Source organism: Chiloscyllium plagiosum, unplaced genomic scaffold, assembly GCF_037043375.1.
Source record: "Chiloscyllium plagiosum isolate Xiang-an unplaced genomic scaffold, Cpla_swu_hap1 HiC_scaffold_5, whole genome shotgun sequence".
Taxonomy (NCBI): domain Eukaryota; kingdom Metazoa; phylum Chordata; class Chondrichthyes; order Orectolobiformes; family Hemiscylliidae; genus Chiloscyllium; species Chiloscyllium plagiosum.
This window is the reverse complement of record NW_028270143.1, coordinates 62,411,014-62,436,252: the sequence shown is the minus strand read 5'-3', so window position 1 is coordinate 62,436,252 and position 25,239 is coordinate 62,411,014. Positions and strand designations below refer to the sequence as shown.

General features: G+C 42.1%; 1 protein-coding gene across 1 annotated transcript in view; it reads right to left on the bottom strand.

Moving 5' to 3' along the window:
* The window catches only part of pdia4 (protein disulfide isomerase family A, member 4), a 40,565-nt gene extending 28,182 nt beyond the window's left edge, over positions 1-12,383 (bottom strand). Inside the window, exon 1 of the mRNA XM_043690136.2 lies at positions 12,179-12,383. Within this exon, the coding sequence (XP_043546071.1) occupies positions 12,179-12,260 (82 nt within the window). The 5' untranslated portion in view covers positions 12,261-12,383. The remainder of the gene's footprint in view (positions 1-12,178) is intronic.
* Positions 12,384-25,239: the final 12,856 nt, after the last annotated feature.

Here is a 25,239-nt window from a genome sequence, read left to right as displayed (position 1 = left end):
AACCACAAAAAGCTAGTATCCAAAGTTCAGCAGGTAATAGGGAAGACAAATGGAATGTTGGCCTTTATTTCAAACAGAATCAAATATTAAAGTAAGGAGGCTTTGCTACCCATGTATGTATGTACACATAGTCTCATAGAAGGCACTAGTCAGACCACAGTTGTAACACTGGGAACAGCTGAGCTCCTAAAGGAAAGATACACTGGCATTGGAGGCAGTTCACAGAATATTCACTAGACTGATACCAAGTATGGAGGGTGTCTTTTGAGGAGAAGGCCTGTACTTGTTGGAATTTTAACGAATGCATGACAGGTGACTTCATTGAAGAATACAAGAATCTTGGGGGGGCTTAACAGGATAGATGTGAACACGTTTTCTCTTGTGGGAGAATCTAGGACTAAGAGGGCACAATCCCGGTATTAAAAAAAGGTCACACATTCAGGATGGATATGAAAGATGACTTTCTCAGAAGGCAGGCTATTTCTGTAATTCTTTATCATAGAGGGCTATCAAGTTGGATAGTTAAGTATATTCAAGGCGGAGATAGACATTTTAAGTCAATAAGAGAATTAATAGTTATAGACATACGGTAGGAAAGTAAAATGTGAGACTTTCAGGTGATTATCTCATTGAATGGCAGAGCAGACTATGGTGGAGTGTGCTACTTTTTTCCATTTTATGGTCTTAGTTCACTTTCCAGTCCTGGTGATATTTTGGTAGGAGTGAATGGCAGTGGACAATTAAATAATTAATTAGGAGTAGCTCCATGAATATTTCCATCCTCAGACATTCGCAAAAGCCAAGGTTGAAAACAATCTTTAGTCAAAAATGCTGAATGAATGATTTATTATCTCCCAAACTCTCCATTACAAATCTAGAGTTCCACATAATCCTTTTACTCTACATGACAAAACACACTGTATAAACTAAAACCATCAACCCTGCCCTCAACCGGACAGTGCAGAAGACTTGTGTTCTATGAATTAGATATTTCCCTGGTCACGTTACCCCAATTTACCTACCAGATAATATGAAAAACAAAAATGCTTATAACATCTTGGTCAGAAACAAGAAAAATATGCACCCTGGCAAAGTAGTTCATTACAGGCTTCATAACGACAGACAGTGAAAATTGAGCGCAATGGAAATCAAGAGGAAAACTCTATGGGTTAGTCAGGCCAAGAACAATAGAAAATTGGCATACTTGTAGGGAGAGACTCACCTCCAAAACTCACTAAAGTTCATTTCTACATACCCTACTGAAATCAACCACAGAAGGAAACAGCAGGGGCATGTGAACGAAGTGAAAAAAAAAATCACTGACATTGTTATCTCTTCATTGTTGCTGGGTCAAGAGTTCAGAATTTTGACCTAACAGCACTAAGAATTATCTTCATCACATGGACTGCAGGAGTTTAAAAAATGGTGGTTGACTACAGCCATCAACTAATGATAGGCAAATGCTATTTTTAACCACAGCAAACAACCACAAGTGACTGTAAGGTGACATACCACAACCACATGCAAATCAATATCTGTCTGCTACCCAACGTGCGTTAATACATACTATTACTACCACTGAGTGGTATATTCTCCAGATGTTGCATGTTTAAAGATCAACATTAGCAAGGTATTTAGCAAAGACATTAACTTGTAAATTCATTAAAAGAAAGTTAGCTCAGCTTTTGGCAGATAGCTGCTGTCTCTGTACATTTTTGAATGCCATTAATCACAATGAGCAGTTCAGTGGTAGTGATTGTGCACTGGTGATAACTTTTGTCTATTGCAAAAGGTCAATAAATCTACAGGCATCCACAGGGCTGCACTGGAGGCAAAGTTTTGTAAAAATTATTCACTTGAGACAGAGGTATCACTGGCTTTATTGCCCATTCCCAATCTCCCTGGAGACTGAAATGCTGCAGTCCATATTGGTCAGAAAGTTCCAGAGTTGACCCAGAGACAGGAAAGAAATGGCACAGTTCCAAGTCCATGTGGTGTGGGCTGAAGATGGCAGTGTGGCAGGCAGTTTGGAGATTTTTTGTAGTGAATCATGTAGATGTTACATACTTTTGCTATTGCACACCAGCAGTGAGGGGAGTAAATACTGAAGGCTTTGGATGGGGTGCCCATATAGAAGAGTTATAGGAACTGCACTCATCCAGACACAGAGCATCACATCATACTCCAGACTTGAGCCTTGTAAATGGTAATCAGGCACTGTGGAGACAGGAGGGGAGTTATAGAATTCTTAGTCTGTGACCTGCTCTTGTGGGCACCATGGTGTATATAGCTGGTCCAGCTCATCTTCTGATCAATGGTAATACCCAGCCATTGACAGTGGGGTAAATTATTGAATGGTAATACTATTGAACATCAAAAAGGATAATGGTCAGATTGTTGGAGATGATCATTGTCTCACAAATGGTACTGCCATTTTTCAGCCCAAGCCTAGATGTTGCCCAAATTTTGCTGGACGTGCACATTGGCAACTTCGGTCAGAGTTGTTGAAGGTGAAGGTGATGCTGAACATTGTTTGCTGCTGATGGAAAACATTCCCACTTCTGACCTTATGATGGAGAAAACAGGTCATTGATGAAACAGTTGAAAACGTGTGGACCTCAGACACTAATCTGAGGAATGCCTGCAGAGATGTTCTTGAGCAGAGGCTATTACCCTCCAACAACCACAATCACCTCCCTTTTCATGCTTGAGAGAAAACTCTCCATTGGTACAATCCTATGATTCACACTGATCCTGTTTTACAAGAGCTCTGACACCATACTTTGTCAACTGCTGCCTTGATGTCCAGGACTGTCACACTCACTTCAAGATTTCAGCTCTTTTGTCCACGATTGCATCAAATCTGCAAAAACAGGTCAGGAACTGGTACACCCTTGTGGAACGCAAACTGAGCATCAGCAAGCAGATTGTTCTTTTGTAGGTGCTACTTGACAACACTGTTGACATCTTCGATTAGTTTGCTTGTCAAGTGTAGAATGAAAAGGGTGCCAAGGTTGAATTTGTTCTGCTTGATTGCTCTGGTATGCTTATCGAATTTTTCCACATTGTTAGCTAGATGGCAGTGCTGTAACCTTATTGGAGAAACTTGGTTGTGTGTAGCTAGTTCTGAAATACTAAGTCCCAGAATGTCTACTGGAACATTATCAAGATCTCCAGACTGTGCAGTAGTCAACGCTGTCAAGCATTAGCTGGCACCACATCACATGAAAGAACTAGCATCTATCTAGAGACTTTAGGAGTCTGCCACTTCATCTGTTATAGAATCATAGAGAAGTGTAGCACGGAAACAGCCCCTTCGGTCCAACCTGTCCACGCTGACCAGATATCCCAACCCAATCTAGTCCCACTTGCCAGGACTTGGCCCATATCCCTCCAAACCCTTCCTATTCATATACCCATCCAGATGCCTTTTAAATGTTGCAATTGTACCAGCCTCCACCACTTCCTCTGGCAGTTCATTCCATACACGTACCACCCTCTGCGTGAAAAGGTTGCCCCTTAGGTCTCTTTTATACCTTTCCCCTCTCATCCTAAACCTATGCCCTCTAGTTCTGGATTCCCCCACCCAAGGGAAAAGACTGTCCATTTATCCTACACATGCCCCTCAATTTGGTAAACCTCTATAAGGTCACCCCTCAGCCTCCGACAATCCAGGTAAAACGTCCCCAGCCTATTCAGCCTCTCCCTATAGCTCACATCCTCCAATCATGGAGGCATCCTTGTAAATCTTTTTTGAACCCTTTCAAGTTTCACAACATCTTTCCAATAGGAAGGAGACCAGAGTTGCATGCAATATTCCAACAGTAGCCGAACCGATGTCCTGTACAGTTCAACATGGCCTCCCAACTCCTATACTCAATACTCTGACCAAAGGAAAGCATACCAAATGCCTTCTTCACTATCCTATCTACCTGCACTCCACTTTCAAGGAGTTATGAACCTGCAATCCAAGGTCATTTTTGTTCAGCAACACTCCGAGGACCTTACCGTTAAGTACACAAGTCCTGTTAAGATTTGCTTTCCTAAATTGCAGTACCTCGCATTTATCTAATTAAACGCTATCTGCCACTTCTCAGCCCATTGGCTCATCTGATTACAACAGGATCTTGATCAGAGGTAACCTTCTTCACTACACCTCCAATTTTGGTGTCATCTGCAAACTTACTAACAATACCTCTTGTGCTCACATCCAAATCATTTATATAAAAAGAAAAGTAGTGGACCCAGTACGGATTCTTGTGGCACTCCACTGGTCACAGGCCTCCAATCTGAAAAACAACCCTCCATCACTACCCTCTGTCTTCTACCTTTGAGCCAGTTCTATATCCAATAGGCTAGTTCTCCCTGTATTCCACAAGATTTAAAGATTCTACTGTGGGGAACTTTGTCAAATGCCTTACTGAAGAACGTATAGATAACATCTACCGCTCTGCCCTCATCAATTCTCTTTGTTGCTTCTTCAAAAAACTCAATCAAGTGTGTGAGACATGATTTCCCACGCAAAAAGCCATGCTGACTATCCCTAATCAGTCCTTGCCTTTCCAAAGACATGCACATCCTGTTCCTCAGGATTTCCTCCAACAACTTGCCAACCATCGACATCAGGCTCACTGGTCTATAGTCGCCTAGCTTGTCCTTACCGCCCTTATTAAACAGTGGCACCACATTCGCCAACCTCCAGTCTTCTGGCACCCCACCTGTGACTATTGATGATACAACTATCTCAGCAAGAGGCCCAGCAATCACTTCTCTAGCTTCCCACACAGTTCTAGGTCACACCTAATCAGGTCCTGGGGATTTATCCACCTTTATGCATTTCAAGCCATCCAGCACTTCCTCCTCTGTAATATGGACATTTTTCAAGATGTCACCATCTATTTCTCTACATTCTGTATCTTCTATATCCTTTTCCACATTAAATACTGATGCAAAATGTGCATTTAGTATCTCCATCTCCTATGGCTCCACACAAAGGCCACTTTGCTGATCTTTGAGGGGCCCTATTTTCTCCCTAGTTATCCTTTTGTCCATAATGTATTTATTAAAAACTCTTTGGATTCTCCTTAATTCTATTTGCCAAAGCTATCTCATGTCCCCTTTTTACCCTCCTGATTTCTCTCAAAAGTATACTCCCACGGCCTTTATACTCTTAAGGATTCACTCAATCTATCCTGGCGATACCTGACATATGCTTCCTTCTTTTTCCTTAACCAAACCCTCAATTTCTTTAGTCATCCAGCATTACCTATACCTACCAGCCTTTCCTTTCACCATAACAGGTTGATCATCTATGAGCCACTTCTGGCTGAAGATGGATACAAATGATTTGGACTCGTCTTTTGCAGCAACTTATCTGTCTCGTTGTTGAAAGTGGAGGTATTTCAATATGTCTAATCTGTTAGCTGCCCACCAACATTCAAGGCTGAATGTGGCAAGATTAGAGAATATTGGTTTTGCAATTACATAGCTTGGTCAATTGCATATTGCATGCATTGTATGGAAATGTATGTAATCCTGAGATGCAGCATCACTGGGTTGACCCCTCATGTTTTAGGTACACTTAGTGTTGCATTGGCATCCCCTCTCCTGTATTCTTCACTGAATGAGTATTGAGAACGTATATATTGATGTTCAACGTTTGAGAGAGAAGATTTGTAGCTCGGATGCTCGTTGTGGTGGTTCTGTTCACCGAGCTGGGAATTTGTGTTGCAGACGTCTCATACCCTGTCTAGGTGACATCCTCAGTGCTTGGGAGCCTCCTGTGAAGCGCTTCTGTGATGTTTCCTCCCGCATTTATAGTGGTTTGTCTCTGCCGCTTCCAGTTGTCAGTTCCAGCTGTCCGCTGCAGTGGCTGGTATATTGGGTCCAGGTTGATGTGTTTGTTGATAGAATCTGTGGATGAGTACCATGCCTCTAGGAATTCCCTGGCTGTTCGGTGTTTGGCTTGTCCTATAATAGTAGTGTTGTCCCAGTCAAACTCATGTTGCTTGGCATCCGCATGGCTACTAAGGATAGCGGGTCGTGTCTTTTCGTGGCTAGTTGGTGTTCATGGATACGGATCGTTAGCTGTCTTCCTGTTTGTCCTATGTAGTGTTTTGTACAGTCCTTGCATGGGATTTTGTATACTATGTTGGTTTTCCTCATGTTGGGTATCGGGTCCTTTGTCCTGCTGAGTTGTTGTTGGTTTGTGTGCTGTTAGGAGTCCTAGTGGTCGTAGTAGTCTGGCTGTCAGTTCAAAAATGTTCTTGATGTATGGTAACATGGATAGTCCTTTGGATTGTGGCATGTCCTCATTCTGTTGTCTTTCCCTTAGGCATCTGTTGATGAAATTGTGGGGGTATCAGTTTTTGGCGAATACATGGTAGAGGTATTCTTCTTCCTCTTTTTGCAGTTCTGGTGTGCTGCAGTGTGTTGTGGCCCTTTTGAACAGTGTCTTGACGCAACTTCTTTTGTGTGTGTTGGGGTGGTTGCTTTCGTAGTTCAGGACTTGGTCTGTGTGTGGCTTTCCTGTATATAATTGTGGTGAATTCTCCGTTCGGTGTTCTCTGTACTATCGCGTCTAGGAATGGGAGTTGGTTGTCCTTTTCTTCCTCTAGTGAATCTGATTCCTCCAAATGTGGCATTGATGATCCGGTGCGTGTTTTCTATCTGTGTTTTTAATGATTACAAAGGTGTCATCTACATATCTGACCCAGAGTTTGGGTTGAATTTGCGGTAAGACTGTTTGCTCTAATCTTCGCATTACCGCTTCTGCTAGGAGTCCAGAGATGGTGAGCCCATGGGTGTGCCATTGATTTGTTTATATATTTGGTTGTTGAATGTGAAGTTTGTTGTGAGGCACAAGTCCAGAAGTTTGAGTATGCAGTCTTTGTTGTTAGGTTCCCCATCTTGTTGGTCTGTTCTGTATATTGAAACTTTATTGCTGGAACAGCACAGCAGGTCAAGTTTCAATATACAGAACAGACCAACAAGATGGGGAACCTAACAACAAAGACTGCATACTCAAACTTCTGGACTTGTGCCTCACAACAAACTTCACATTCAACAACCAAATATATAAACAAATCAATGGCACACCCATGGGCTCACCATCTCTGGACTCCTAGCAGAAGCGGTAATGCGAAGATTAGAGCAAACAGTCTTACCGCAAATTCAACCCAAACTCTTATGTATATGCAAATTAGAATAGGGACAAGATTGGACATGATGGGTTTGCAAAAGATTTAACATTTGCTTGAAATTGGAATGTCCAAAAAGGCTGATATGGCTACGGTTCACCTATTAACAAAAAAAAAAAAAGCCTTTGGAAACATGCCTAGTGAAGCTATTCAGACTTTTATTACTTTAATCAGTGAACAAACAGACCCAAAAAGCCCTAATGGTCTCAACTGTGTCACTTAGCAACAGCCGTTAGGCTGCGGTAGTGGGCATTTTTTTTCCAGTACACACCTAACAGCTTTGGGCAGCTGGAGGGGTTCTGTATTGTCTGCCAGTAAAAATCAGAGCCCAGAGCTGAAAGCAGCACTACCTCTCGAAAAGTTTGAAACAAAACTGAAGAAGTTTCAATAGCAGAAGCCCCAACAGTTTATCATCGGAAACTAAAATGTAGTCTGAAGATTTTCCATTATTTTTCAGCAATCAGATCTCAGAAAGGATTTCAAAAACACAGGTCAGACAAAAACAAAATTGCTGAAGATAGATTACTGGGCCCGAAATATTAATGCTGCTTTCTCTCCACAGATGTTGCCTGAACTGCTAAGCATCTTCAGCTATTTGTTTCATATATCCAGATCCACAGTTCTATAATGTGGCAAAATGCAGAAGGATCGAGGGATCACCAGTGCTGCTCTTCCAATGTTAATTCAACTTGCCCAATTTAGTCCCAACATCCACAAGCAATTGCAGTGATATCCATCAGCTTTTCCATGTGTCAAATTAGTTGTGCAAAGCTTAACATTAAATTACTGTTGGCAATTTATTTTGCTTTTAAAAAAAGTGTTATAGGCTTAAAGCACACAATCAATTTGTGCACATTCAAGATCTCCCTTGAATTAATGCCCTATTGTCTTGAGGTGACAGAAACCAAAGATTTTTCTAACTGCTCAGGTAAATCTCAGGAGCAGGGACTTTAATGGCATCTTGGCCAATATTCACTTAATTTTTTTAAAAAAAACTTGCCAACTAGCTACTATGTTTAGGAATCCACAGTTGTCAAAAAAGATTTATTTTTAAGTACGTTAATCTGCGAAATGAATATTGCTTAAAAAGATATCCACTGAAAATTAGCATTACAATGAATTCTAGTACTGACTGCATTTATGTAGTGTAGTTATATCAGTTCACTGCAGTCACTAAGTTGCTTTTACCCTACAGAATTGAATGTACTGACTTTTTGTGATGTTTCATCTGGAGTATCAAATACATAGCTATGACAAAGAGTAATGAAAGAAAGATCATATTGTGTTACTGGGGTAAAAAAAAAAAGGAAGCCATTTGTTAATAAATGTTACTGGGAAATAAAGGGACATACTCGCCAGGTAATACACTGCACACTTCTAACACTCCCCAAAATAAAATGCAAATGTACTCACATGACAGGCTTGATACTTTCCAAATTTGAATCAGCCATACAACAGGATAAGAGTTTGAGAGAGCAAGAAATCTATCAAATCATAAAGGACTAAATTTCTACGAATGCATAGGAGGATACATTTAAGAAAGCAATAATGCACCTGATGGAACCTCAATTATCTGAATTTCAGATTATCCAAACAAGATAGCAATGTCCCATGCATGGCTAAATTATATTATCCAGCATTCGATTAACTGAACAAAATATTCCCCGCCTATGGCCTTCGGATAATCGTGGTTCCTCTGCAAATGTTTGAAAAATAAATTCCATAGGATCTTTTAAACCTTCTCAATCTGTAAGAAACAAAAATAGCATATAGATCTGTTGGATCACTAGTAAATTATCACCGCAATGAGTGAGAACAGTGCAATTACTAAAATAGTAAACCGCTATTTTGGAAGCGTTCACAAATGAACTTAAGGAAACCGTAATCGACTAGAAATTTTCAAAAAAATACACAAGTAGTAATTTTCAAAGAACTGAATGCAGTCACCTCTTTTCAAGAGATCACTATACTTGGCTAAGTGGTTTAAAAAAAGTGACAGACTTTTTAAAAAAATGGAAGAGATCATTTCATCAAGTTAGAACTACAAGCTCCTTTGATGAAATCTTATCTGAAGTTGATGAAAGAAAGATCTGCATATGCTAGACAGACAGTCAATGTAGTTTAGAAGTAGCAGACTGTGCTAAAGCAACCCATTAGATTCTTTGAAAGTAGTTGTCCTCAGTAGATAGGCAGTTCACTTTTTACCTAGTTCACTAAAGAGCAAGCTGTTATGGTTGGATAATATTTCAAGATTTAGTGAATTGACAATATTGTGGTAGGTAGAGAATGATGCTGCATCAATTGAATTAAATACAGTAGTGGTCCAGGTACATACACTGGCATATCGTAAATTGGAAGTAGTGGGAAATGATAAATAAAATCCAGAAAAAACAGATTTTTAACATTTCTTAAATGTACCCTCCTATGCATTCTTAGAAATTTAGTCCTTTATGATTTAATAGATTTCCTGCTCTCTCAAACTCTTATCCTGTTGTACAGCTGATTCAAATTTGGAAAGTATCAAGCCTGTCATGTGAGTACATTTGCATTTGGGGAGGGGGAGGGTTAGAAGTGTACAGTGTATTATCTGGCAAGTATGCCCCTTATTTCCCAGTAGCATTTGTTAGCAAATGGCTTCCTTTTTTTTTAAAACCCAGTAACACTATGACCTTTCTTTCGTTACTCTTGATGTCATAACCATATCTTTAATAAGAGTGATGAAACATCACAAGAAATCAGCACATTCAATTCTATAGGGCAAAATGAAGTGCAAATGAAGAAGTCACATAAGTAGATTCAAATTACTGAGATTTGGTTGAGGATGATTTTAAAATATAGTTCAAAGGAAACCTGATAGCAGCAGTACAAAAGGAAAGAGATTCTGGAGTTTTGATCGCCAGGACATTATACATAGCTGTAGTGTGTTCAAAAGGTAGCTAGCAAATGCACAATTATGTGTGCAATTGAGAGACAATTCTGAATTGAAGTCCAACCGAGGGTCATCTCAGACCCAGACTTCATTACTTGGATTTATAAATTTTAGACTTGATTCAAAGGGTATAATTAGATTAATCAGAGAAAGATGGAGTAGAATCGAGCAGATGTTGGATGACTTGAGACTTTCCACAAAGTAGATATAAAGCACTGGGGGCACTTGGCAAACCTCCAGGACAACTGTTAAGCCATAATCCATTCCCAAGTATAATGCCTACATTCAAAAAGTCAAGTGTATTGTTTACCTCAACTTTTAGAGGAAAAAAAGGACAAAAAAATCCAGCAACAACCAAAGGGACACATTCATATTACCAATTGTTTTATCTTGTGCGGAGGATAAACCATCTGCTAACATCCTAATACATACTTGGTTCTGAAGCACAGGACTTGAAACAATAACTTTATTTCTCCACAGATACTGACAGACCTGTTGAATTTCCCCAATCTTTGTTTGCTTATACTTTTTACTGCTTGTCATCCATCAACTCCATGACAACAAATTTAGTTGACATTTTAAATAAATCCATTTCCTGCTGTGCACTCATGAATGTCACACTTGCTAAAAGCACAAAATAGTCTTTAAAAGCAAATGTAAGAAATTTTCATTCATAGATCAGAAAGTTTATCTAAATGCTGAGACCAGAATAAGGTAATTAAACAACCACAGTCACTAACTTAAATGCTTAATGAATCACAGAAAATCTCATTGACAATTTCATAGAATAGCCAGAGGTGAAATCCACCTGATCAACTTTGTCTGGATTTGAAAACAGATTGCTGGAGACACTCAGCAGGTTGAGCAGCAGCATCTGTGGAGAGAAAGCAGAATCAACAGTTGTGGTCCAGTGACCCTTCTTCAGAAGCATCTGAGATTTTCTTGCAATTTATGTTCTAGTTTCTGATTTTCAGCATCCATGGTCTTTGGTTCTTTTGTCTGGAACTTTCAGCCACTACATCTGAGGGGACCTTCCACATTTTAGTTACCTTTGATTTGACCAGAATACCTAGCTTTGATTTTAAACATTGATGAATGAAGACTATAAGCATTTGCAAAAAAGTTAAACAACAGAGGACCCAGTCACCTTCCTCCATGTCCTTCCCCCAACTCCATACACACAGCTTTGGCAGCACACCAGCTGCTACCACAATCAACCCAATGCCAGTCACTAATGGTCCCCATTAGCAGCTATTGATTCTCCCTGACTGATCTTTACCCATTCCTTTTGTTTGCTCAAGTGCTGCTGTTCCCTCTCCAGGCTCCATCTCCAGACATCATTTATTATTCACCCCATGCTCCACAAACATACCAATTTTTTCCTAGCTACAATCCGTTCTGAAGGGTCACCGGACTCCAAATGCGACCTGCTTTCTCTCCAGAGATATTGCCAGACCCGCTGAGTTCCAACATTTTCAGTTCTTATTTCAGATTTCCAGCATCCACAGATTTGTTTAGCACCAAGTTGATGAGCCAAATGCTGAAAATGTTTCATACCAATCACAAACGCTTAAGCACACAAAGTATGTTCCACGTGTGTTAACTTCAACACTACCAACAAGTCAGTGGACAGATCACTATTGTTAGCACATTTTTGTATTTTATAAGTTTAGCAAACGTGCAACTAAGCCGAATAGAAAGCAACGCCTCGTATGAAACTGAGTCCATCAACATCGTGTGCCCTGCCTGCATCACGCCCGAAGTTCTGTTCTCAAAACAGATGAACAAGCTCACGATTTTGTCTACTCCTGCTCAAAGGGTCACAGGTTCTTTGGAGGACTTCAAAATCAAGTTCCGGCGCCTGCAAGTGGTGTCGCGACGCATCGAGACCGGTTGGACTGACTATCTTGGGGAACAGGAGCGAGTACGAAACCGATCTACAAATGAACCGATCTACAGGGGAGGTTGCATGCATGGGGCGGAGGGTGGAAACTGGCGGCTGCACTGGCTGGAGACGAGCATCCGTGAATGCCACCTGAGCGGTGCTTACCCGTCTCATCCTGGGCCAACGCGGTCAGGGCGAGCTGTGTCAGGAGGAGGAGCAGTAGCAACGACACTTTCTTCAGCTCCATTCGAGCTCAGTACGGTTCTAGTCCCAGAGGAGCTCAGGCGTTTCCCCCTCCCCCACCTCTGAGACTCTACCTCGCGCTCAACAACTGTCTCCCACTTCAAAAACTCCAGCTCGCGCTCTCTCGCGGGTATATCCCCGGGCTGCCGCGCCTGCGCGAGTCGGACGGAGACGCGTCGCTCTTCCCATTCGGCAAGCTTCCCTGAGCTGCCCGTTTCCTATTGGCCGGCTAGGCTACCCAATGGGATGATGCCACTCGGAGAGTCGGAAAGGCGGGGGTGAGCGGAGCGCAGGTCGACGTGGGAGCAAGTGAGTGGCGGAGTAGTGGGGCTTGTCTGGGCAACCGCTTGCATTGATGTTACTGTATGGGTGGGTGCGAAGTATTATATTCATTGTAAACCTGAGTCACATGAGCCTTTACATTTAAAGATTCAGGTCTCAGAGTGGCAATACGTCACTACACGCATAAGGTGGCGGTTGCTATTCAAAATCCAATTCTCTCACCCAGAGGGCTATGGAAGGTCAGCCTTCCAGACTATTCAGAGATTTACAGATTTCTAAATACCAAATTAGATAAAGGGATAGTTTTGAGGAAAAGAGCATTGCCATCACTTAATTCCATACGATCTACCCCTCGGGGTTTACCATTGATGAAAAACTTACTGGAGCAGCCATATAAATATTAAGAAAGTGAGAATTTTGCAGTGAGGAACTACAGGCTTTTATTCACCCTTTCCCTGGTCCTTTGGGTTTACTCTGGATATTAATAACCCAAGGAGAAAGTGAGGACTGCAGATGCTGGAGATCAGAGCCGAAAATGTGTTGCTGGAAAAGCGCAGCAGGTCAGGCAGCATCCAAGGAGCAGGAGAATCGACGTTTCGGGCATGAGCCCTTCAGGAATGCTGCACTTTTCCAGCAACACATTTTCGACTATTAATAACCCAAGACCGTTTTAACAACATATCCAAAGATTTTTATTAAAGCAAAGTATGCTATAAAATGCTGTAAAATCTTACCTATACAATGCTTAAAATCACAAGTGAACTTCTTAATGTGGAACAAAACAGAAGTTGCTGGAAAAGCTCAGCAGGTTTGCAGTATCTGTGCAGAGAAATCAAAGCTGATGTTTTGGGTCCAGTGACTCTCAGAATTTTGATTTCTCTTCACAGATACTACCAGACCTGTTGAGCTTTTCCAGTATCTTCTGTTTTCGTTTGTGATTTACAGCATCCACAGTTCTTTTGGTTCTTTGTGTGGACTTGGCTGAAGATCAGACCAGAACAAGTGATCAGCCCACTCCATCTCAACTTCCCATCATTAATCAATTGATGTTCCCCTCCTCCCAAAGCTTGCCAAATTGTTACTGTGAGGCAAGTTGCTTAATATGTTTTCCATGCAAAGAGGCAATGCTTTGACACCTTTGACAATATTCAGTGTTCTGAAAATAATCAATTTGACAACTGGCAAATATCACAAACATGGACATTGGTGAGGCCAATTTTAGAATTCTGTGTTCGATCCTGATCTCCCTGCTACAGGAAAGATGTTGTGAAACTTGAAAGGATTGTCAAGGATGTTGGCAGGTTCGGAGGGTTTGAGCTGTAGGGAGATGTTGATTAGGCTAGGGCTTTTTTCCCTGGAGCGTCAGAGGCTGGTGACCTCATAGAAGTTTATAAAATCACGTGGGGCATGGATAGTGTGAATAGCCAGGGTAAAGGAGTCCAAAACTAGAGGGTTTAAGATAAGAGGGGAAAAATTTAAAAAGGACCTAAGGTGCAGCCTTATCTCAGAGGGTGGTGCATGCATGGAATGAGCTGCCAGAGGAGGTGGTGGAAGCAGGTACAATTCCAACATTTAAAAGGCATCTGGATGGGTACATGATTAGGAAAGGTTTAATGGGACATGGGCCACCTGGTGGCAAATGGGACGAGATCAGTTCAGGATATCTGGTCGGCACGGATGAGTTAGACCAAAGGGTTTGTTTCCTTGCTGTGTAACTCTATGACTTTGTAATGTTTTCCAAGTCAGTTTATAATCAAATAACTCATGAAAACCTAGAGTCATAGAGATGTACAGCATGGAAACAGACATTTTGGTCCAACTTGTCCATGCTGACCAGATATCCTCAACTAATCTAGTCCCATTCGCCAGCACTTGACCCATATCCGTTTATTCATTTACCTATCTAAAATGCCTTTTAAATGTTGCAATTGTATCAGCCTCGAACAGTTCCTCTGGCAGCTCATTCCATATATGCGTGAAAAAGTTGCCCCTTAGATCTCTTTTAAATTTTTCCCCTCTCACCCTAAACCAATGCCCTCTAGTTCTGGACTTCACCACCTAGGGAAAAGACCTTGTCTATTTACCCTATCCATGCCCCTCATGATTTTATAAACTTCTATAAGGTCACTGCTCAGCCTCTGATACTCCAGGGAAAGCAGCCCCAGCCTATTTAGCCTCTCCCAATAGCTTAAACCCTCCAACCCTGGCATTTATCTAATTTAAACTCCCATTTGCCATTCCTTGCCCCATTGGCCACTTGATCAAGATCCCATTGTATTCTCAGGTAATCTTTGCTGTCCACTATACCTCCAACTGTGGTGTCATCTACAAACTTACTAACTTTTATGTTCACATCTAAATCATTTATAAAAATGATGAAAAGTAGTGGACCCAGCACTGATCTTTGTGACACATCACTGGTCACAAGCCTCCAATCTGAAAGGTAATCCTCTACCACCACCATCCTTTGTCTTCTATCTTTGAGCCAGTTCTGTATTGAAATGGCTAGTTCTCCCTGTATTCCGTGTGATGTAACCTTTCTAACCTGCTTGTATCTCTTTGGAAAAATGCTTATCTCTTAGTTTTAATGAACTGTGATATAAGACTTTAGCTTGTGCTCGCTGTTCACCACTTGTAAGTCATGCAATGAATATTAATATTTACACAGCACAATTCCATGGCAATCACTGATTCAGCTAATATATAGTCCTCATTATCATATCTGAATCATTGTGTTTGCTTTAATCTAACCTTCAGCTTTTCCACAGTTACTGGGCTGTTCAGACCATCGCTGTTGAGTTACAAGGCTTGATGTAAATAAATACATGCATTCCTTCAGCCAACGCAAACACTTTAAAAATCATGATTTGGAGATGCCGGTGTTGGACTGGGGTGTACAAAGTTAAAAACCACACAACACCAGGTTATAGTCCAACAGGTTTAATTGGGAGCACACTAGCTTTCGGAGCTAACACCTTCAACATATTGTCTAGCTATCACCATTGTTAACAGCTAACCCGAGAATGCAACTTTAAAAAAAAGGTTTTGTGATTTACACATGAAAGAAGTGAAACTATCACTGTATTCTAACAGATGAAAGGCTTAACAGACAATCAATTTTTCAATGTATAATTTCAGTTACATCACACTGCAAATTTTTGCTATAAATTCTGTGTTACGATCGAGCCCTCCACTATCACCTGATGAAGGAGCGTCGCTCCAAAAGCTAGTGTGCTTCCAATTAAACCTGTTGGACTATAATCTGGTGTTATGTGATTTTTAACTTTAAAAATCAGTGACCTTCCTAATCATTAAAACATTACCAAATTTCATATGCTTTCTCCTTCTCATTTCATTCATTCAATTTCATTTTGGGTAACCCAGCAAACTCTGGATGAATAGAAACAGAAATTGCTGGAAAAACTCATCAGGTCTGTCAGCATCTGAGGTGAGAAAACAGAACTAATGTCTCAGGTCTAGTTCTTCAGAACTTAAGGAATTTTAGGTTGATATCCACAGTGACTCACAGTAGTTATTTGTGTGTACTTGACTGGATACAAGGGCCTATTTGGTTTAAAATGGTAGGAACAACTGTTGGTCAGCCTTGACAACAAACGTTAACAGAGAAGTAAAAAGCACTATGTTGACTTTTCTAAGTTTTATCTTAACTATTATTAATTTCTCCTTGAAACCGTAGAGTTTTGACATCCTAGATTTTGAAATAAAAACAAAATATCAGCCATATCATGATATTTCAAAATTTTATATTTTAAATTTTTAAAATCTCTTCAGACAGGTCAGAAATGACATTTGCCAAATATTGAGAACGGATGACCCAGTCATCTGTCTAGCAGTCATCCACACTGGTCGTTGCTTTGGTAAGGACACCTTTTTGGTCTTGGGAGTGAATATTGTCAATCATGTGCCAGTGCTTTGACTATGGATCATTCCAAACAATCTTGAATTGAAGTACTCCAACTTGGTGCATCACTGCATGAGTGATGTTGTATAGTTCCTGCACCTCACTGGCGGTCCTCTGAAATGGTGCCATGAGCCAAATATTCAATGGATATGCCTTATCATTACAATGTCACCCTGAGGTTCTCTGTGTAGAAATCGTGGCATGTCTGACCTTCCTTGATGATCACCATGTCTGCATTGTGCTCTCAAGAAAAGCAACATCGTAACGACCATTGGAGTTTCAATAGCATGGAAGTCATCACACATGTCTACAGAGGACAGTATCCATGAAACATAGAACAGTATAGCACAGGAACAAGCCCTGCATCCCACCATGTCGATGCCGACTATTATATTATTCTAAACTAATCCCATTTGGCTGCACATGCTTCATATTTCTCTATCTCCTGCCTGTTCATTGGTTTGTCTAAACATTTCTTAAATGTTGTTATCATTTCTGCTTCTACCACCACCCCTGGCAGCGTGCATTAGGTACCCGCCTTCTGTGTAAAAACATTTGTCTTGTACATCTCCTTTAAACTTACCCCTCACACATTAAACCTATGCCCCCTAGTACGTAACATTTCCATCCTTGGAAAAAGATTAACTATACAACTTATCTCATAATTTTATATGTTCCTACCAGAACGATCCTCAGCCTCTGACACTCTAGTAAAAAAGTTTTCAGCCTCCATGTTTAAAAGAATTCAAAAATAACTTGTTCAATGTGAGATGCAGTATTACATTGAAGGTCAATCTCAGTAATTCACTATAACATTTACTATAGGCATTTTCACTTCTCTGAAACTTTCACTTCAAACATTTTTGTCAACATATATCTGAAACAGACTATGAAAAGTAATACATTACAAATTCACAGCACTTTGATTCCATAGAGAATGCAGAATATCTATAGGAACTGAAGGTCTTTTAAGGTCATAAATAACTTTATTTTCTTAAAAGGTTAAATAAAAATGACATTTTCACTTTTGAAAAAAAACTTGCTACCAGTTAAATAACTTTGCACATTTTTAAACTGACCTTCTCCATTAATACTTGCAAATATGACTTTCCAAGCTCCTTTACCCCACATATTAAAAGAGCTAAAATAAACTACTCAAATTACAGTTTAGTTTGCAGAAGTTTACAGTTGTTTAAATCTCTGTAATCAGTCCAAGATCATAAATCCCTGATGCAGACACTTCAAAATATTCTATTGGTCTTTAAATGCACTTGCTTGTGCACATTTTCTATAATTCTATGCGTATTTCCAGACATTTTCTCACAGCTTGATACTGGATGGAGAGGACAACCACCAAACTTGCACAAAATGATTCTAAAGAATGAAAGCAAACTGTCAGTGAAAAGTCAGTGTCTGAGTAATGGGACCTTCACCAATTTAAATGAAGATTGAAATATGATCCCAAGGATATCTGTCCTGGGTTCTGACTGCAAATGCCTCCATCTTTCGTTAACAAAGAGCTGAAGAAAAATTTCAAACCGTCCTCTTAACTTAGCAAAATGATAACAACAAATTTAATAAAGAGGATGGACTCACAGATAATTGACAACTTAAGGAACCAGTCAGGAGAGAGTGGAAGATGACATCAGCCAATGCTTATTAAGAACCAATCATAGATGAAGTCAGAAGTCAAACTTCAAGTGGCAAAGAAGCAGCATTCCAAAAGCTTGTGATTTCAAATAAATCTGTTGGACTATAACCTGGTGTCATGTGATTTCTGATTTTGTCCAGCCCAATCCAACACAGGTATCTCCACATCAATTATAGATTCATCATGTATCCCTTAAACCAACTGGCAATAAGCATTGCTCAGCCTTGGCCAATAGAATTTAATCATATACAGGTAATTGATCATGATATGGGTTGTGGCTTAGAAAGAAATAATATGCAATAGAATTTGGTGACCAAAGTGTGTGTGAAAGTTTGAAGTTATTCTGCTTCCAGATGGTAGTGGAAGGCCCTTCAGTCGACAGAGACAAAATTTGTATAATCACAAACAAGAAATATTCAATGAACCAGTGCAATTGGGCAGGAGGAGACAGGCCGCCTACTTGCGGAGCGATTCAGAGAGCACCTCTGGGCCACCCGGACGAACCAACCCAACCACCCTGTAGCACAGCATTTCAACTCCCCCTCCCACTCCACCGAGGATATGCAGGTCATTGGACTCATCCACCGCCAAACCACAACAACGCGACGGTCGGAGGAGGAGCGTCTTATCTTCCGACTGGGAACCCTCCAACCACAGGGGATGAACTTGGACTTCACCAGTTTCTTCATCCCCCCTCCCCCCACCTTGTCTCAGCCGAATCCCTCCAGCCCGGCACCGCCTTCCTGACCTGCAGTCTTCTTCTTGACCTCTCCGCCTCCATCCTACTCCGACCTATCACCCTCACCTTGACCTCTTTCCACCTATCACATTTCCAACGCCCCGCCTCCAAGTCCCTCCTCCCTACCTTTTATCTTCTCCTGCTGAACACTCTCTGCTCATTCCTGAAGAAGGGCCTGTGCCCGAAACGTCGAATCTCCTGTTCCCTGGATGCTGCCTGACCTGCTGTGCTGTTCCAGCAATAAAGTTTCAACTTTGATCTCCAGCATCTGCAGACCTCACTTTCTCCAGGAATTAAAATACAATTGTTTCCTTTTTAAACTAAAAAATTGCCAAGTATTTTGTAAAATATTTAAAATCCTGGACTTTGCTCAGTATTGGCATTGTGCGTCTACGTACAGCACATGAACTACAGTAGTTCACGAAGGCAACTTACCACTACCTTCTCAAGGACAACCAGGAATGGGCAATAAATGATAGCTCAGACAGCAATGTTCAAATCTCATAAGTGAATTAAGAAAAAAGATGCTAGGGATTTTGTGGTGAGTAACTCACTTCATGACAATATCTGTCCATTATCTATGAGGCACAAGTTAAGAATGTTGTTGCGTGCTCTCCATCAGAGTGGCTGTAACAAAACTCAAGAAGCTGGACAACCATGCAGCCTGTTTGATTGACAATCTATCCATCGCCTTCAACATTCACTTCCTCCAACATCAATGCACAGTGGCAGCAGTTTATATCATCCATAAAATGCACTCTAGCAATTAATCAAGACATCTCTGACAACAGATCCAGAATCCTTTCCACCAAGACAAACAAAGGCAGCAGATACATGTATAAATGCTGTTCCCTACACATTTTTTTTCCTATGCCATATATTATCCTCAATAGAAACTATATTGCCATTCCTTCTCAGTTGCTTAGTCCAAATCCTGGAACTCTCTTCCTGACAGCAGGTGTCCATACATTCCAAGTACTGCAGCAGTTTGAGAAGTCTACTCACCACCATTTGCTCCAGCGCATTTAGGGGTGAGTAATTATTGATGCCCAGATCCACGAATGATAAAAACACATCAGAATTTCACACACTTTTTAAATTCCAGTGCTTTAGAATTCAAAGCATAGATTTGTCCTGTTACAATTTATTTGGTGTTGCTTAGTGGTGTGTCAGGGCATTTATTGCAAGTTGGAATTTCAGGTCTTTTGATGAATTAGATTACGAGGTCTTGTCTGCAGTGTAGAGCCCTCTGCTGGAGCAAAATAGAAATGTCAAATAGGTGTACCAGGCAGAAGTGAGTACTGCAGATGCTGGAGATTAGAGTCAAGATTAGAGTGGTGCTTGGAAAGCACATCAGATCAGGCAGCATCTGAGGACCAGGAAAATTGACGTTTCGGGCAAAAGCCTGAATGAAGGGCCTTTGCCCGAAATGTCGATTTTGCTGCTCCTCAGATGCTGCCTGACCTAATGTGCTTTTCCAGCACCACTGGTGCTCCAGTCAGGGCTAACAATATGGACTAAACTCTCCTGGGCCAATTGGTTTAAGATTGGAGGTGGAGGAGCTTACATAAAGATGCTCTCTGATATTCCCTTTCTACGGGTTAACTTCTCAGGGACAACAAGGAACCATGACCTCTGGTCTGTTGGCTGGCGATGTGCATTCAATTGAGAGTATTAAGGCTGGGCTAAAACAGCAATTTGAATTTTATAAAAAGAACACCAATCTCACAAAGATTAATTTACTCAACACTCCAGTGAAATGGAGCATAGAGAGAAGAGATTGTTGCCTGAAACTGGCGTGCCTTCAGTTGTGCAGATATTCTGTACAGTTGTGCAGAAAAAAAATCAGGACTGCCCCTGGAAAGAGGTGGTCTTCAAAGGAATTGCAATTTTGAAGGATTCTTACAGAAACTAATAACTGGAAATGTTTCTCCTCAAACTTCAGCAGCCACATGGAGAAGGGTAGCAGTGGGCAGAAGAGCCCTGCCGTACTGCTTGGTTGGTGCACATAAAGGACACTAACTGAGTTCACAGTATGTACTTACAGCAGCTCAGCTTCCGAGGCCTGTTACAGTACTGGTGTCTTTGAAGACTCTACTTACCAACAGAGGTGATTGCATACCTATGCAGAATGCTGGATGAGGAGTTGAGGCCACTATATCCCCAAATGAGGAGACCAACATTATACACAGTATTCAAGATGTGATCTCACCAAAACCCTATCCAATTGAAGCATAATATCCTGACTTCTATGTTCAATTCCTCTTGTAATAAAATAGTGTTCCATTAGCCTTCTGCATTACCTCCATACTAATGTTTTGTGATTCATGCACTAGAACACCTAACTCTATCTTCACGTCAGAATTCCGCAATTGTTCTCCATTTAACTAATACTTCTTTATTCTTCCTGCAACAGGGAACAGCTTCACATTTTCCCACATGGTACTCCAACTGCCAAATTTTTGCCCTCTCAAACAACTTATCTTTATGTGTCTGCAATCGCTTTATGTCCTTTTCACAAATAATTTCCTACCCATCTTTGTGTCTTCTGCAAATTTAGCTACAATGCCTTTGTTTTCCTCCTCTAAGTAATTGATATAAATTGCAAAAAGTTGAAGGCCAAAACCGACCCCTGTGGAACACCACTTGACACATCCTACAGATCAGATATTAGTTTAGTGAATCTTCTCTGAAGATTTTAGTGAATCTGTAAATCTTCTCTCACAGATTTACAGCCTTTCTGAATTAAGGAGACCAATGCTGTACACAGTAGTCTGGATGTGGTATCACCAATGACCTGTACAACTGTAATACATCTTCTCTACTTTTGTATTAAATTCACCTTTCAATAAACAATAAGATTTCTGTATGCCATCCTAATTACTTGCTGTACCTACATATTAACCATATGAAATTCGTGCAAAAGGACTCCCAGATCCTTTTGCATTGCAGAGCGTTACGATCTGTCACCATTTAGATGATATGCTTCAGTTTTATTCTTTCTGCCAAGATTAACAGTTTCACATATTCCCAAATTATATTCCATTTACAAGACCTTTACCCACTCATTTAACATATCTATTTCTCTTTGCAGACTTCTTGCATCCTCTTCATAACTTACTTTCCTACCTATGTTTGGGTCATCAACAAACTCTACCACCATACCTTCCATCTTGTCATCCAAGTCATTTATGGAAATTATGACAAGCTGAGGACCCAGTTGTGATCTCTGCAAAGCACCATTCATTATGTAATGCCAAGCAGAAAATGCCCTAAATTACTTGCAACCTTTATAGGGAAGACCAATACAAACTAACTGTTCAATTAATCTGCCTGTTCCTCATTTTACATTATTAATTCTGCAGTCTAAATTCCAAAGGCCTCCCTTTGTTTTTCATTTTGTTTAAAGTATCTAGAAATTTATGCTGATTTTTCTTCTATTTCTATCTTGTTTTCTTCTGTGCTGCATTTTTTCCAACCTTATTAGATTTCTTTTCCTCGTTCTTTGCTATTTTATTATTTTCTGTCAATTTTTTCTGCCATTTGACATCTGTCTTTGCTTGATGGAATTTGTATAGAATCTCTACAGTGTGAAAACAGGCCATTTGGCCCATTGAGTCCACATTGACCGTCCAAAGAACATCCCACCCAGACCTGTCCTGTAACCCTGCGTTTCCCATTGCTAACCCACCTACAAGGCAATTTAACATGGCCAATCCAACTAACCTGCACATCTTTGGACTGTGGAAGGAAACAAAAGCACCCAGAGGAAATCCATGCAGACATAGGGAGAATGTGCAAACTCCAAACAGACAATCGCCTGTGGCGGAATCGAGCCCAGGTCCCTGGTGCTGAGGCAGCAGTGCTAACCACTGAGCCACTGTGGCACCCTTATTTAATGGTATGCTTTTTCTTTATGTTTGGTCCTATCTATAACTTTTTTAGTTCATCACAGGCTGAAGAGATAGCTGGAACAAATTTCAACACAGCAAGCACAGATCCAATTCCGGCTGTCATATTTCCACAATTGGCCGTGCAGCTGATTCCTGTCAAGGGATGCTACAAAGAGGTGGTGGAATTGTGACAGGGCTGGGCACTTCAAAGGATTCTGCTCTTAACAATGACAATTACTCGATACAGATAACCCATCCAATACAATGGCCTTCCCTTCTCACTAGGTGTTAAAACAGTTGGGCCTCCCATGGAGACTAGGCAAAGATGGGTAAGGTTCCTTCAGGAAGAAGCTCAATCTAATGTAAAGCAATAAAGATGTGCCCTACAGCAAGTGTGAAATTTGGCAAGGTCGTAGAATCGTCCTAATTGACACAGAAACAAATATGAAAATGTGTTGCTGGAAAAGCGCAGCAGGTCAGGCAGCATCCAGGGAACAGGAGAATCGACGTTTTGGGCATAAGTCCTTCTTCAGGAATGAGGAAAGTTTGTCCAGCAGGCTAAGATAAAAGGTAGGGAGGAGGGACTTGGGGGAGGGGCGTCGGAAATGTGATAGGTGGAAAGAGGTCAAGGTGAGGGTGATAGGTCAGACTGGGGTGGGGGCGGAGAGGTCAGGAAGAAGATTGCAGGTTAGGAAGGCGGTGCTGAATTCGATGGATTTGACTGAGACAAGGTGGGGGGAGGGGAAATGAGGAAACTGGTGAAATCCGAGTTCATCCCTTGTGGTTGGAGGGTTCCTAGGCGGAAGATGAGGCGCTCTTTCTCCAACCGTCGTGTTGTTGTGGTCTGGCGATGGAGGAGTCCAAAGACCTGCATATCCTTGGTGGAGTGGGAGGGGGAACTGAAATGTTGAGCCACAGGGTGGTTGGGTTGGTTGGTCTGGGTGTCCCAGAGGTGTTCTCTGAAACGCTCCGCAAGTAGGCGGCCTGTCTCCCCAATATAGAGGAGGCCACATCGGGTGCAGAGGATGCAATAGATGATGTGTGTGGAGGTGCAGGTGAATCTGTGGCGGATATGGAAGTTTCCTTTGGGGCCTTGGAGGGAGGTGAGGGGGGAGGTGTGGGCGCAAGTCTTGCACCTCCTGCGGTTGCAGGGGAAGGTGCCGGGAGTGGAGGTTGGGTTAGTGGAGGGTGTGGATCTGACGAGGGAGTCACGGAGGGAGTGGTCTTTACGGAATGCTGATGGGGAGGGGAGGGAAATATATCCTTGGTGGTGGGGTCCGTTTGGAGGTGGCGGAAATGACGGCGGATGATGCGCTGTACATGGAGATTGGTGGGGTGGGAGGTGAGGACCAGTGGGGTTCTGTCCTGGTGGCGGTTGGAGGGGCGGGGCTCAAGGGCGGAGGAGCGGGAAGTAGAAGAAATGCGATGGAGGGCATCGTCGACCACGTCAGGGGGGAAATTGCGGTCCTTGAAGAAGGAGGCCATCTGGGTTGTATGTTTTTGGAACTGGTCCTCCTGGGAGCAGATGCGGCGGAGACGAAGGAATTGGGAGAATGGGATGGCGTTTTTACAGGGGGCAGGGTGGGAGGAGGTGTAGTCCAGGTAGCTGTGGGAGTCGGTCGGTTTGTAGTAGATGTCCGTGTTGATTCGGTCGCCTGAGATAGAAATAGAAAGGTCGAGGAAGGGGAGGGAGGAATCTGAGACTGTCCAGGTGAATTTGAGGTCGGGGTGGAAGGTGTTGGTGAAGTGGATGAACTGTTCAACCTCCTCGTGGGAGCACGAGGCGGCGCCGATACAGTCATCGATGTAGCGGAGGGAAAGGTGGGGAGTGGGGCCAGTGTAGTTGCGGAAGATGGACTGTTCCACATATCCTACGAAGAGGCAGGCATAGCTGGGGCCCATGCGGGTGTCCATGGCTACTCCTTTCGTTTGGAGGAAGTGGGAGGATTGGAAAGAGAAGTTGTTCAGGGTGAGGACCAGTTCAGTCAGTCGAAGGAGGGTGTCAGTGGAAGGGTACTGGTCGGTACGGCGGGAAAGGAAGAAGCGGAGGGCTTTGAGTCCTTCGTGATGGGGGATGGAGGTGTACAGGGACTGGATGTCCATGGTGAAATTAAGGCGTTGGGGACCGGGGAAGCGAAAATCATGGAGCAGGTGGAGGGCATGGGTGGTGTCCCGAACGTAGGTGGGGAGTTCTTGGACTAAGGGGGACAGGACGGTGTCAAGGTATGCGGAGATGAGTTCGGTGGGGCAGGAGCAGGCTGAGACAATGGGTCGGCCGGGGCAGTCAGGTTTGTGGATTTTGGGCAGGAGGTAGAAGCGGGCGGTGCGGGGTTGTGGGACTATGAGGTTGGAGGCGGTGGATGGGAGATCCCCCGAGGTGATGAGGTTATGGATGGTCTGGGAGATGATGGTTTGGTGGTGGGGGTGGGGTCATGGTCAAGGGGGCAGTAGGAGGAGGTATCTGCGAGCTGGCGTTTGGCCTCAGCAGTGTAAAGG